The following is a 15,463-nucleotide window of genomic DNA, read 5'->3' on the forward strand; positions in this document are numbered from 1 at the left end:
TACGCTGTGTGCTGTATATTTTGGCCTATTGATTTGCAGTGTATTACCTTGACAAGTGTGAGATGATTCTTGGATGAATAAAGAGAAGTAAATAAAACAAAAGTCAAAATCTGTTCAAGTTCCCGCCAGTGCTATACGCAGGCATGGGAAAACAGTCCCAAATTCAGTTCAAGATAGAATCTTTGACGTCAGAATTACATAACAATTTTTTTTTTGGTTGGCCAAACATCGTAGGTTATCGGCGGGCTAACCTTGAATCGGCGGAATAAGAACTACCTTGCGCATAGCAGTTTAGAGGGACGCAAGATTTGATTCCGTACACCAACCACTCTTTCAAATATGGCTATTAACACGATTCTTTTAGACTTCTCTGTCAACCCTTCAGCTATCACAAATAAAGGTAATCCGAGGGACGAAAATTCGTTCGAGCTATGAAGTTTTTCATGTGGTATAAGCAGGCTATTCATTATAATTGTTTTACTTTTGTACAGACGAAAGAAAGCTACTACAAGAAAATGTGGAAAGCGTCTTATTGGATTACCTACCTTCTTTAAAATTCAAACATTCTCTTGAAATTGGTGATACGTTTGTGTCCCTGTACGAAGCAGACAGAAACAGTTTAATTACGGTGAGAACCTTTGATAAAGGTCTTGTTGCGTGCAACATAGAATACTACAAGGACGACAACGAAAAACCGTTGTTGACATTCGAGGTAAGCCAATGACGTGAACTTGTTTTAGTATTTCAGGACCTCAGGCTGACACATCTTAAATAAATGAAATTATTATTTTACGATAAATTCTCGCAGCATGTGTTCAAAGTTGCAGTAGTATGTGGTACCCAGTATTGACGAAACTTCAGACTGTCTTTTACGGATAACTACTTACCGGTGTAACGTCATGAGGGGGGGGGGGGGGAAATACATAGATATGGAAGGGTCCATCTCAAGCCTCAAACATTGTTAACCTTAACCCCCCTTTTTCCTAATGCCATTACAGGTCCTTCAGTCATTGAGTGCAGCACCAAGAGCTGTGAAGACAATGAAGTATTTTGTTCATTATCCTGCCCAGTCTGGCAGCAGCAATTCTTATGTGCCATTTAACCTCTTTGTTTAGTCCTTTGTAGTTTAAAGAAATCATCAAAGAAGCTGCCTATACCTTTTATTTCTGCATCATGTAAAAGAAAAATAAGGTGTTACTGTAATGTATTTGTTTCTCACATGAAATTTTCTACCTGTTTTTAATACTTTTGAAAGAATAATCTTTAACAGTGGGCATTTTGTCAAAGTTACTTGATTCTTGAATGTAATACAACTAGCCATTTGTCATAAATCTAATGACAGTATTGTCCACTCACCAGGGTGTATTGGATCTGCACGTAGGGTTATGTTGTTAATGCCCCTGCACTTTGCAGCACGTGCGGGGCTTGGAGACGAGATTGCGGGCCAAGCTAGGTAGCTCCCGTAGCAAGGCATTTCCGGCCGTGAAGCGTGGAGCTGCCCTCGACGTTTACCTAACTACCTCAGGTAAGAGGCACTTGGGTGCCTCACCGATCTTGCATCTGGATGCTTGTTTATGCCCACTTTTCAGTAGAAATTACGCACTTCTGGGATCATGATTTACGTAAGTGGGGAAATTTGTGACTTCCTCACCATAAATGGGCAACACCAATTGTAATACAGCATACATATTAATTTCCCAATGCATATGCAATGAAATATGGTAATCAGCTAAAGGATTACTGAAACAGATTATTTCAGCAGATGCTAATTCATAGTTACTATCAGACTGCTTGGAATCAAATACTTAAATTTTCTTTCAGTGCCTTGGTATATGTCTCATATAACCTCTTAATATGGTGCCAAATAAATGCTCTTACACATACAGAATTGCAGACAATCTCGCAGATGTCTCAGCAGACTTGAAGGGATTGTGAAGTTGTCTATCTGCACCTTTAATGCAAAGTGTGTGAAATGTGCACTGTTATCAACTGGGTAACAACTTATGCAGGATGAATTATTTGCATGCGGAATAAACACAGATTTGAACATATAACCTAAGAGTGTGTGATTGGGAAGTTTTGCTACATTTTTCATATGGCCAAATCGGATTCTTAAATCTTCAGTGATTTTTATGCAAGGCATTTTTTATTTTAATTTTTTTCGCCCTTCTGCTCTCCCCCCACCCTCCTTAACCTTGATGCACTCTTGATTGCTGTGCAATTCTTATCTACTGTCACTGTAAATGTTTCACTATTTTTTAACTCATCAAATCATTTAAGTTAAAGAAATGATGGTTGTACTACTGAAAAAGATGTTGTCTATGAGATAGTGAGAGATCTAGGTTAGTCTGGAAGGTGATAATTAGAGGCAGAAGTTTTGTTGTGGACCCTGCTAGGTATTTTTCATAGATTATGTACAGTGTACGTACATAATAGGCATCACAATACTCATCAGAGACTTGTTCATTAGTTGTACCTAGTTTGTTTTCGGAATTTGCCTTCCAGTTTGTTTTGTGACAGAGTATGTTAAATATAGTATGAACATAAACATTAGGCTATTATACAGGTCATTCTATTACCACAACCTTGGGGCACTGACATTCATTGACTTTGTCAACTCTTACACATACTACCTTTCAACCTAACCTACACCTTGGGCTACACTACAGATCTGTCTGACACACCATTAAGATTCACTCTCTAGCTCATTTATCCTGTTGTTCAGTTTCTTATAAAGATATGTTTTGCTATCCAAATACTCCTCATTAAAAAAGGTTGCAGATTTCTCCTGGAATGCACTAATGAACAGCTATGTTAAACTAAGGTGTATAGTGAACACTGTGACAACATTTTTAATTTGCATTATCAATGCTGAATAGAAGTGGACCTGTTGACTACCTCTAAGCAGAAATTCAGCAGCTTTTGAAACTGGCATAGATTTACATGGACTGACAAACTGTTAAGTCTCAAATAGACATAACACTTTCTGGAAATTCTCAGTTAACACTTTTGTGTGCCATGGAAGATAAGTTTCGCACTGCATGTATTTCTTTACAGCATTAAGAGGATACCTGTGTTACCACTTCTGTACGCTACTGGCATTTGGAGGCAGTCCACTGCACCAACTGTAGTTTGTTTGTTGTGAAATATAGCCTTCTGGATTGTGGGAACTGTATATCTCACAAAACAATAGTGGGTTTATGGTTATTGGGAAGTAACCACCAAAATAGTTTCTAGAAGGTGCTTGGGAGGTTTACTTATCAAAATTAATCTGTCATTCGTGGTCCTTGGAAAGCATTCTTACCACCAACTTAAGTGTGTCCCAAACTTTTGGGAATATGCCTTACCAGCTCTGTCTATGCCTGACATCTTGTAGTATTACGCCGCACCAAGTGTATGAAAACTGCTACAACAATCTGTGTGTCATCGGATCACTATTATTGTTGGAACACGTTGATTGGCTTCTGCTATATACATTATTGTGACCTGTATCACCTTTATTATTGCATGCTAAAGTTTCAAGGATTGTGTTCACATTGTGGTAAGTAAACTTTAATATGAGTAACAAATATTTTTTTAAATAAAGTAAAAGAAAACATAAAATAAAAACTGTTCATTATAACAGAATACCTGTCAAAGGTCCAATGGTAATATATGTACCACCATAGTTTTTGGTCTTAAATGATAAAAACAATTATCAAAAAATATAGTCGGTTGATAACAATTATAATAAGAGCAAAAGCATCATCTTCGCTGAGTTGCTACAAAAAATAAGTTGAAGCTACCAACACTGGACTTTGACCCACTATTATGTTGTGGCATAACAAAAGGTAAAACCCAACACTGACATTTATTTTGCTTCTCTACATTTTTTTGGAAATGTGGGTTATGGTGACAGACTAATCAGTAGCAATCCCACATGTAGGTTAGGTTGAAAGGCGGCTGCTTTTGAGTTGGTGAAGCCAATGAATTTTATATGAGAAAAAGTATAATTCTTGTTATGATGTGCATATTGAATTTTGATGGGTGTTTTAAGTTTGCCACTTTGTCATGTGAAACAGCAGTTGGAATTGGTAGGTATTTCTTTGTTTTTATAATTCGTCTGTACTGCACTATCAGTTTCTAACCCACCCCTCGCTCCCCCTCCCCCCACCCACACACACAATAGAATGTGTTTGAAAGTGTTGTATCTTCAAAAAATCTGTAACTGTTGTGTTGACTATCGTGTCAGACCGCACTGACTTCAAATGAGGGAATATTATTGTGGTGTAACTGTGAAAAGCCATTAATCTAATAGCAGCCTTTAGTTTTTTTATTTGGTGTCATGATAGTAAACATAATTTTTGAAGGGACTTCAACTGTTACACAAAACTGAGGTGAAAATTAGAGGATTGATACTCTAATCGGGCTACTGCCATAAAAGTGGTTACTGGGTTTTACACACTGCTGAGCAAAACATTATGACCACCTGCTCAATAGCTTGTGTCTGCCTTCAGACCGAAATACATCACTGATTCTGTGTATCAGGGATCCGACAGTTTGTTGGTAGATTAGTGGAGGTAAGTGGCACTAAGCGTCTACACACAGGTCATGTAATTCACACAAATAATGTGTCCACAGTGGTGCCTCCCAGTAGAGAGCCAGTGGGTTCCATGGGATTTACATCAGGCGAATTTGGTCATCAAGCCATCAACATGAGTTCACTATAATGCTCCTTGAATCATTGTAGTTCATTCTGGCTCTGAGGCACAGACAGTTATACTGCTGAAAGAGGATGCCTTCAGGGAAGACATCAAGCATGAAGCGAGGCAGGTGGTTCGCAGCTGTCAGCTTGTCTTCGATTACTACCACAGGTCCCATGCAAGTGCAGGAGAACGTTTCCCATAGTGTAATATTGCTCGCCCCCCCCCCCCCGCCCCCCCCCCGCCCCAAACTTGCATCCATGACACACTGCACGTTCATCTCAATGACAATGCTTGTGGAGACAACCACTGACATAGTGTAGCAAAAATGTGATTTACCCGAATAGCGGACATGTTTCCTGATGATCCTGTGCCCACAGCAATCATAAATGTCCATTGGGTCGCCATGTGAACATGTAAGGGTGGTCTGCTGTGAAGCTCCATGTTCAACAGTGTATGATGAATGGTGTGCTCAGAAACACTTGGTGCAGGCACCATCATTGTGCTCTTCTGGCAGAGATGCCACAGATCACCGTCTGTCCACCTTTACAGAGCAGACTAGCTTTCGAAACCCACTTTTGTTTAGAAATGTGGACATTCAATCATTTAGCACCTGGTGGTAGTTTCACTGTCCTCCAACCTCTTTCTATCAATTCTATAACAGTGGCACGTGACTATTCGACTAGCTTCACCGTTTTTTAGATACTTGTTCACAGGCTCTGCATAATAGCAACCTACCCATTCTCAGAGTTGCTTATCTCAATGGATTTCACCATTTGCTGCCCATTTCTTCACATCACCATCTGTGTCTGCTCCAGTTACATACTTCTGTTACGCAGTAACATGCCACACTGCACCACCAGGTGTCATCCAAAGTTGTGGTCATACTGTTTTGGCTTATCAGTGTGTGTGTGTGTGTGTGTGTGTATGTGTGAGAGAGAGAGAGAGAGAGAGAGAGAGAGAGAGAGAGAGAGAGAGAGAGAGAGAGAGATATATATATATATATCTTGCAGTATTGCCAATGACTGGAACACCACAAACAAAACCTTCACAGTTGAACTACTGACAAATTAGTTGCAAAATAGAGGCATCAGTGGTACAAGGAGCGGTGTAGACTACAAAGTTTACTGTCACTATTTTCCCTTTTGCATGACATGGAGGACAGCAGGTGGTAAAATCCAATACACACTTTTATTGGCCTTCTAAGAGTGCTGTAGGTACAACTTTGGCCTAGATGCTTCCATTATCAGTGGTTCCTTGGGTCACATTCACAGAAAAGGTACCTGATGATTGGTGAAATTATTTTAGGTGACCATGTTCCTCAAGTGAAACAGGATTGCATGTTCCAAGATTATGAGGGCCTCATGTTCACAACTGAAACTGTCAGATTTTCTTGATTGACACGAGCATGAAATGTCTACAGTGGCTACTTGAATCACCAGATATAAATCTTGTTTGTGGTGTGTATTGGGAAAAGCATTAAGGGCACATTATTGTCCATCCCCTTGCCATTGATAGAGCTCGTTTGTAATGAGCGGTAAAAAGTTTCATTGAGAACAACTAAGTCATTTATCTGTGTGCACATTAGAATGATTCACACAGTTGTGAATGCAGTTGTGGCTCCAAATCGTTGGACACAGTTGTGCTAGACTTCAAGCTCTTAATGGGCAGAGAATTAGCCAAAAGTAGGCTTTTCAATATGAGAGTTGGGAGGGATAGACATAGTGTTGAGAGTGGCTTGACACCAGAATGCACTAGCTAATCGAAGGGGTGCAGCGGTAGTTATTTATGGAGACAGTGTTACCATAGAGGGGTGAATGTTACTCACAGGTGTTGACAACTGTTTCACTCATCTCGGCATCCTTGGTTTGGCAACCATAAACTACTTCAGAAATGTTGCGCAGCTACCCATCACTATGTTTATCGCCAAACATCTGATTATTCTTTTTCCTGGTGGCCTCTCGTGTATGGGCAGGCAGCAACGGAGCATAGGTTGGAAATCTGATGATACAGGAACATTCAATGCTGCAGTGTAGTCAGTATGGAAGAAACCACTGGGAATAGCTAAATGTGAGTCAAGTGGAATTTGTGGTACTGGTCGTTAGCTTTGACCAGTGCTTTAATTGTAATGGCATCTGTGAAATCACTTCTTGAGCTTCGATAATGGAGCTATAAAACTTTGAAACTGGTCTGCCAATAAATTTCATGAAATTGTAGGTGCTTCATAGATCTATTTCCCTTAAGAATGGACTCTATAGTCAGTCATTATATGGTAAACACATATTTTTGTATGCTATTAACTGACTGTTCTCTGCTAAATCCTGGTGTGGACTAAGGCAGTATAATATTTTTTCCAACTCATTTCATACTGTACCTCTGCAACTCTTAGCTTTAAGTAGGAGTAAATTCTTTCCAAATACTGTGTTGGTCTTGTTTTAGCGTTTCTTACAACATAGAGCCAGTGTTGCAGTGCGATACTGGTATTAGTCTTGTTATATGGCAGTCCGAACTGCATGCAGTGTGCTGTGGTGATAGAGGTGCAGATTTGTCAAATGATTTTGTGCACCAATCCAGAAAGTCCAAAAAAGAGGCAACTAGTGAAGTGGGGTAAGTTAGGAACACTCTAAAGGTAGTGGAGTTCTACAAAAGCTGTTCAAACATGATGTGCAGTGGATAAATGCATTTCATTTTGAAAGATTACAGGGTTGCTCAAAGATTCCAGGAGAAGTTATTTTCCTGTAGACCCATGATGAAAAATTTTTGATACATAATTGTCATTTTTACTGTTACTACACACACAACTCTTCAGGCTTAAGTAGTTGACGCTAGACAAACATAATGTGCACCCAGGGAATTAAGACATGAATTGTCAGAGCGAAGCCTTTTTACATCAGGTACACAGTGATACACTTGGAACATGCTGGAGTTGAGATGTGGGTAGTTGTACTGAATGTTCAACGTGTTGTCACCTTGATCACTTTTGTGCTCAGTACAGCAAACTTCAACCAAAGCAACACCTATCATTACCCTTCTACATACTGTTGTGACCATCAGAAAACAGGCAGCTTGCTTTGCTTACCCCAGATTATCAAGATAAAGTAAAAGCACGGTAACTGTAACACAGATTTCTGTAACAAGTGTGCAAAATGGCTCTAGATACATTACCTCAGCTCTCTGTTAAATCCGCATCAAAATTTACTGAATACTTTCCATGGAATCCAATTATACCTACGTGTTTTAATTTCATAACCATAAGTAACTCTGTAGCTTCTTGTAATAAGCCTCGAATTAATATGAAAGTAGTACTGGTAGTTAACATTCATGTTAACAGTTGCTGTAATTGATGTCCTTTCATGGAAGACATATTGGCGGAGTTCATGTGGTGCTGAGACTATGCCTGATTTTCCATTTTTTCAGAACTTCTCCAAAACATTCTCTGTGAAATAAAGTTAGTAGATATCCCATTACAGTCAAAATTCTAATTTATCACCACCAGCCCAATTAAGCAAAAACATAATTTCATAATTCACAGCTTATATTTCACCCTCTGCAAGACATTGGTTGAAAGGATCATGCAAAAGTAATTTAAGAACTGTCTTGAGGATCATGCTGTGACATAATTTATAATTTCTGCAAGCAATATGCAGCCCTTAAATTTCAAAAGGCCTCATCTATTTCACATTTAGCAGCTTTCTGTTGTGGCTAACATCTTTCAGATCCACTGTTGGGCTACATCAGACATAACAGTTTTCCGCTACAGCTCCAATGTCGGGCAATGCCTGACACATTTCCATTAGTGTAAAATAAATAAGAGTTGGGGAAAATGCAGCAGGTATAATAATTGGATTGAGAAGAGTTAATAGAAGCTTTGCACCAAAGTGCTGTATAGTTTCAGCTGCATGGATGACAAATGTCTTGTAGTTGCTGACTTCGACACTAATGGGGCTTGTGTGTTTCATCTATGCAGAGCACAGTGGAAGTAACTCAACCAGTTATAAAGATTATTCATTTGTTGAAAATTGTAATAACAGATTAAACCGTACAAGTACAAAACTAAATGCTCCGTATACTTAGGATTCTTGGCATTTCTGTTTGTACTCTGTAGTCAGTGAAAAAACTAACACAGCCTAATTATTGGCAGACACACAGTCTCTCTCTCTCTCTCTCTCTCTCTCTCTCTCTCTCTCTCTCTCTCTCTCTCTCTCGTTACCTGCTCTCATTATATAAAACATACGCATCTATGAAAGTGATAAAATACCATTCATTCTTTTTTAGTAAAATCTTCCCCGAGTCTTTCATGTGATTCAGTCTTCATGGGCTTTTAAGCAACCGTGCACCTGTTAGTCATGAAAGCGTATGCTGACAACTGAATGTGATGAATGTAATGCAGCTGGAAGCCTAAAAAGATTTAATTAATTATATTGTTGCAGAATAGATCATCATGTAGTTTTCTTCTGCCTCAGACTTTGGCTTACTGTGCACAAATGATTGATTTACAAGTGTTGTTTTCAGTCGATGAGGATTTATTTTATTTTATTTATTTATTTTTCCCTTCAGTATGATAGTATCTGCCCTAATACTGTGACTTGTTGAATTTCCTGAGGCCTCTTGAGTTCCATTGTTAAAAATACCAATACTGTTGTACATCTTCTCTACCCAAACATGTTTCAGTTTTGTCTTTTTTAATCTTTCGGTAGCTTTGTTTTATCTGTGACTTTTTTGTCTTTGTAAAATTTCAATTAATCCTTTTGAGCTCAAAGTGCCTCTGTGGGGCCCCCCTCCCCCAGAGAAGGGGGTATACGTAAGTATGGCTTGCTTGACCATAGTCTTGCAGTCTTTGTGCAGTGTCTGAATTTCTTTCAGTTTTCTTGGATATATCCAGTGGCCAGACCCTTTCTTTTAATGTTTTGTAAGACAGTGTCAAAAGAATTAAGGAAAATACCATTTTTCCACGAAAATTACATCCACAGACCTGTTCCATTTTTATTTGACTTGTAATATTCGTTATCACGTCAGTTCAAAACTTTAGAACACTTGTTTTATCACAAATTATTTACTTGACCATAACTTGATAAGCATTTGTAATGTTACCCATAGTTATGTCTCTCTTCTGCTGTAACTGCTGTAGGATAATTCTTAAGTATGTGACAGGGGCAGCTCATATATAGCTCTTGTCAATTAACTTGTCACTTGAAACTTGAAAATTCTGGAACTCCGGAAACATCCCCCAGGCTGTGGCTAAGCCGTGTCTCCACAATATCCTTTCTTCCAGGAGTGCTGATCTTTTAAGTATCGCAGGAGAGCTTCTGTGAAGTATGGACAGTAAGAGAAAAGGTACTGGCAGAAGTAGAGCTGTGAGGATGGGTTGTGAGTTGTTCTTGGGTGGCTCAGAGTAGGTCACTTGATTGCAAAAGGCAGAGGTCCCAAGTTGGAGTCTCAGTCTGCCACACAGTTTTAATCTGACAGGATCATCGTATGTACTTTGTTCTGACTCACTCAGTGCTCTTCAGAGCCTTGGAGCTCCCTATCCGGTCCATCCCTTGATTCAACGGATACAGCAGTCCCTCCATTCTTTCGCTGTTAATGGTGGTTCTGTCAGCTTTCTGTGGGTTCCCGGACATGTAGGAGTGCCTGGGAATGAGGCTGCGGATGCTGCAGCCAAGGCTGCAGTCCTCCTGCCTCGGCCAGCCTCCCATTGTGTCCCGTCATCTGACGTTCGTGGGGATGTATGTAAGAGGCTTGTGTCGTTGTGGTGGGATGCTTGGTCGTCCCTCCACGGAAACAAGCTCCGGGCAGTAAAACCGCTCCCAACTGCTTGGACAACCTCCTCCCGACCATCTCGGCGAGAGGAGGTCCTTCTGACCAGGTTGCGGATTGGGCATTGCCGGTTTAGCCACCGCTACCTGCTCTCCGGTGACCCAGCCCCGCAGTGCCCTTGTGGTCAGGGATTAACAGTGCGCCATGTTTTATTGTCGTGTCCCCGTTTTAGTCGATTTCGTGTTGTCCTGTCCCTGCCATCTACTTTACCAGATGTTTTAGCTGATGACGCTCGAGCAGCTGCTCGTATTCTGCGTTTTATAACTTTAACTGGTTTGTCCAAAGACATCTAACCTTTTTACTTATTTTATCTGCATCTTTGTCAGGTCCTTCTGGTGTCCCCCCCATCCCCTTGAGTTTTACTAGATTCCGTGTGCTCTAACAACAGTGACTGGGCGCTAATGACCTCAGCAGTTGAGCGCCCTTAAACCCCATCAAAAAAAAAAAAAAAAATCTGACAGGATGTTTCATATCACCACACGCTCCGCTGCAGAATGAAAATTTAATTCTGAGAACTTGTCATTCTTTCAACTTCATGTCCACAAGTTGTCATAAAGTGAGCAGCATGCATGCATAAGTGATTTGAATGATTTACTTTGTGGAAATGTAATTATAGTTTCATATGTAAAATTATCATGAAATGAGGAATGTGATTTAGTTTGACAAGTTGTTTTTGTTTGAAATGAAAAATCCAGTGTTAAGTACTATTTGCATGTCAGCACTTAGTTCACTACACAATGTAGTAGTGCTTCGGGAAGTTGCTCTTGTACTTTATACTGAAGTGAGAAGAAAGCTGCTCACAATTTAAAAGAACATAGAGCATCCTTATCCAGAACAAATGCCAATTTTATGCATGTTGTATTTGCATGTTGCATTGTTAACTTTATTGAATGTAAAATAGTTGAATGTTTTGGTTTGTTTTCCCTACGCTTGCTTTTGTTACAGCTGACTCACAAGCTCGAGAAATCTTTAAGAGAAAAATGCCAAGGCAAGAGAAGTCATGCTTTTCCAGCTATAAAACGTGGAGGTATCGTTGATAGATATTTCCCAACAGCAGGTAAGATAGTGGGTGCTTGCAGATAAGGAAGCCAGTTGTAGGATAGAATGACTATTTTATTCAGAGGTATCAGAATTGCCATACTTGAAAAACCTGTCATGTCGCTTGTAAACTACTTGTATTAAGAACTGAGTGTAACTGTCAATTAGAGTAATGAGGATCAGTGAACCAGGTACGTTCTTACATTAAACTGCTGCCACAGCTCTCTCTCTCTCTCTCTCTCTCTCTCTCTCTCTCTCTCTCTCTTTCTCTCTCTTTCTCTTTCTTCCCCCCCCCCCCCTTCCTCCCCACTCCCTCTCTCTCCCTCCCCTCTCCCTTGTTCCCTGTCTTCCCCACATCTCACCCTTTCTCCCCTTCCCCCAAATCTTCCTGCTCCATCTTTTCTCCATTGTTCATATTTATTTTGTACAAATTAACCAGCAACAACAATTTTAATCCCTTTTTCAGCATGTTCTCAGTCATTTAATTAAAGCATGCTGCATAACACACTGGTATATTATAAATATATATATTTGTAACTATGAATTATGCCCATAGCACACACTTTTAAGTAGTTTAAAAGCTCTTTGTTATAGAGTTGAATTGTTCCTTGTAAATAAAATTAAATCTGTGCACTAAAGGAACTGCTTTTGTTTGTTAATTTATAGTAAACTCTTTTGGTAAGTTTTAGTTCATTTTGTTTGTTCTAAATCTTATTGCAGCCTGCATGAATAGCTGATATGTTTAATTTTTTGATGAGTAGCTGATATGTTTAATTTTTTGATGAGTAGCTGATATGTTTAATTTTTTGATGAGTAGCTGATAATTTTTTGCTCTGCAGTGCTTATTATTTGCACAACAATATGAAAAAATGGTTTTATAATAATTGGAGTTGCATGAGGCTGTTATCTTTCATCAGTGCCTGAATAATTGCTCTTAAAGACATCTTAATGGGAATGTTCAACACTGGAGGTTGAACATCAAGCTTTGGTGATTAAAATGTGAGGTGACGAAAGAGCAGAAGGGAAGGAGATAATTTGGTAAATGGAAGGGAAATATTGGCAAGTGCCATATGATGTTGCTATACTCTGTGGTATTTTGATGAAACATCTTCTAGCTGTCTAAGATGACTCTTGGTGGAAGAAAACCAGAGCCATTCAGTGTAATGCTCGAGTGTCAGTGAACTGTCATTGTTATATCTCCAACGTGACAAAAATCGGGAAATCCAGTGTATGTTGTCGAGATTGTTAGCTGAACTGAAACATTAGCATTCTGCAATTTTTATGCTTAAAAATCGAATGCTTGCTTCAGCGTAGTTGACATGTCTTAAAATTATATACTAGATCCCCCCCCCCCCCCCTCTATGAGTGACAGATGACAATGAAACTTTGCTGACACTTAAGCAATGCAATGAATGACATTGCACCAACAAATTATATATGAATATAATAGGGAAACATTCCACGCGGGAAAAATATATTTAAAAACAGAGATGATGCGACTTACCATACGAAAGTGCTGGCAGGTCGATAGAAACACAGACAGACACTTACATACACACAAAATTCTAGCTTTCGAAACCAATGGTTGCTTCGTCAGGAAAGAGGGAAGGAGAGGGAAAGACGAAAGGATGTGGGTTTGTCTGTGTATGTGCGGATGGATATGTGTGTGTGTGTGCGAGTGTATACCTGTCCTTTTTTCCCCTTAAGATAAGTCTTTCTGCTCCCGGGATTGGAACGACTCCTTACCCTCTCCCTTAAAACCCACATCCTTTCGTCTTTACCTCTCCTTCCCTCTTTCCTGACGAAGCAACCATTGGTTGCGAAAACTAGAATTTTGTGTGTATGTATGTGTCTGTTTGTGTTTCTATCGACCTGTCAACAAATTATATACTTATTTAGAAAGACAGAAGTGGTCCACTTTTTATTTCTGATCACTAATTTCATTTTGCAGATGAACGTATTTTGGAGTATGACATAGATGAGGTTCTGTATGAAGAGAGATCACCATACCAGAAAATACAGATCGTTCATTCTCGTAGCCTGGGAAATCTCTTGGTTCTGGATGATCTTCAGAGTATGTAAAAAACAATTAATACAAGTTGGTGTCAGAAATAATTTACTTTTAGATGTGTAAATTAAATTAATGCTTTACTATTTTATTTTGTTGTAGTGGTAATTTTATTTTACACTGAACATAAACTAATAACATTGTTTCTGTCATATCAAGATATGTCAGAGAGTGACCTGGTGTACACTGAGACATTAATGCAGAGAGGCAAGGAGAGCTATGCAGGAAAAGAAATAATTATTTTAGGTGGTGGAGATGGAGCTCTTTTATGGGAACTTCTTAAAGAGAATCCAAAATTTGTTACAATGGTGGAGGTAAGTTATGAGATTTTACTATTATTGTACAGTTTTGCTTTCATTGAAAATAATAGCATCCTGCACTTGTAGAACATCTTATTTTTATACTAAGAGTTTGATCACTAAATTTAATAACTTGATCTTAGTTATTTAATTAGCACATAAGTGTATGGTTATCCCTAATCTATAGAATTAAAATAAGTGGTAGTTGATCCTGTGTTAAGTATTTTGAGATAAACAACCAGGGGTCAGAAATGAATATTTCAAGAAGGAAAATATTTTCATTGCACAGTGTGACTGATGAAACTGATAGTTTCATAACAGAGTGCATACAGTGTCAGCATTAGTGACGCTACCTTCAGAAAAATTTCCCCCATTCTCTGTGATGATGTTTCAGTGGTTGATTGTTACCTGTGCAGTTACATGATTTTATTGGTATTGGTGAATGGAACTCAAATTGAAATTGACAATTAACAAGTTGATTAGTGCCTAGGTGCATATCTTGCAGTATGACAGACAAGGATATTTGTCAAGGGAATGGTCCAGTTTGACATTTCAAAATCTACCCTGAAATTTCTTACACAGGAAGAACACACTGAAAGAAACACAGTGTCAAAATTTTAGTTGCTAAGAAGCTACGCAAGGTGTTTTTTTTTAGGTTACAGTTAATTTTTGTCACACAAAGGACTACTTGTAACAGCAGTTTGTATAGCTCTTCTTTCCTAATGCACAAATTGGTGAATGAGAATAAGGAGAAGAAAAAGAAGCTGTGACAAGTGTAGAGAAAAAAATCCAGAGTGCACATACACAAATTTTAAGGACCTAAATCATGTTGTTGTGTGGTCTTCAGTCCTGAGACTGGTTTGATGCAGCTCTCCATGCTACTCTATCCTGTGCAAGCTTCATCTCCCAGTACCTACTGCAACCTACATCCTTCTGAATCTGCTTAGTGTATTCATCTCTTGGTCTCCCTTTACAATTTTTACCCTCCACGCTGCCCTCCAATACTAAATTGGTGATCCCTTGATGCCTCAGAACATGTCCTACCAACCGATCCCTTCTTCTGGTCAAGTTGTGCCACAAACTCCTCTTCTCCCCAATCCTATTCAATGCCTCCTCATTAGTTACGTGATCTACCCATCTAATCTTCAGCATTCTTCTGTAGCACCACATTTCGAAAGCTTCTATTCTCTTCTTGTCCAAACTGGTTATCGTCCATGTTTCACTTCCATACATGGCTACACTCCATACAAATACTTTCAGAAACGACTTCCTGACACTTAAATCTATACTCGATGTTAACAAATTTCTCTTCTTCAGAAAAGATTTTCTTGCCATTGCCAGTCTACATTTTATATCCTCTCTACTTCGACCATCATCAGTTATTTTACTCCCTAAATAGCAAAACTCCTTTACCACTTTAAGTGTCTCATTTCCTAATCTAATCCCCTCAGCATCACCCGATTTAATTTGATTACATTCCATTATCCTCGTTTTGCTTTTGTTGATGTTCATCTTATATCCTCCTTTCAAGACACTGTCCATTCCGTTCAACTGCTCTT

At 39.1% G+C, this 15,463-nt stretch overlaps 1 protein-coding gene across 2 annotated transcripts in view; it reads left to right on the forward strand.

Moving 5' to 3' along the window:
* The first annotated feature begins 212 nt into the window (after window positions 1-212).
* The window catches only part of LOC124711129 (spermine synthase-like), a 68,833-nt gene continuing 53,582 nt past the window's right edge, over window positions 213-15,463 (forward strand). Inside the window, exons 1-5 of one of the 2 annotated variants that reach the window (XM_047241024.1) lie at window positions 213-400; window positions 492-712; window positions 1,414-1,525; window positions 13,489-13,611; window positions 13,765-13,919. In XM_047241024.1, the coding sequence (XP_047096980.1) occupies window positions 340-400; window positions 492-712; window positions 1,414-1,525; window positions 13,489-13,611; window positions 13,765-13,919 (672 nt within the window). In that variant the 5' untranslated portion in view covers window positions 213-339. Of the gene's footprint in view, window positions 401-491; window positions 713-1,413; window positions 1,526-11,444; window positions 11,557-13,488; window positions 13,612-13,764; window positions 13,920-15,463 lie in introns of both variants that reach the window. The other variant, XM_047241023.1, reaches the window with a different exon arrangement.

The sequence above is a fragment of the Schistocerca piceifrons genome, chromosome 8, assembly GCF_021461385.2.
Source record: "Schistocerca piceifrons isolate TAMUIC-IGC-003096 chromosome 8, iqSchPice1.1, whole genome shotgun sequence".
Taxonomy (NCBI): domain Eukaryota; kingdom Metazoa; phylum Arthropoda; class Insecta; order Orthoptera; family Acrididae; genus Schistocerca; species Schistocerca piceifrons.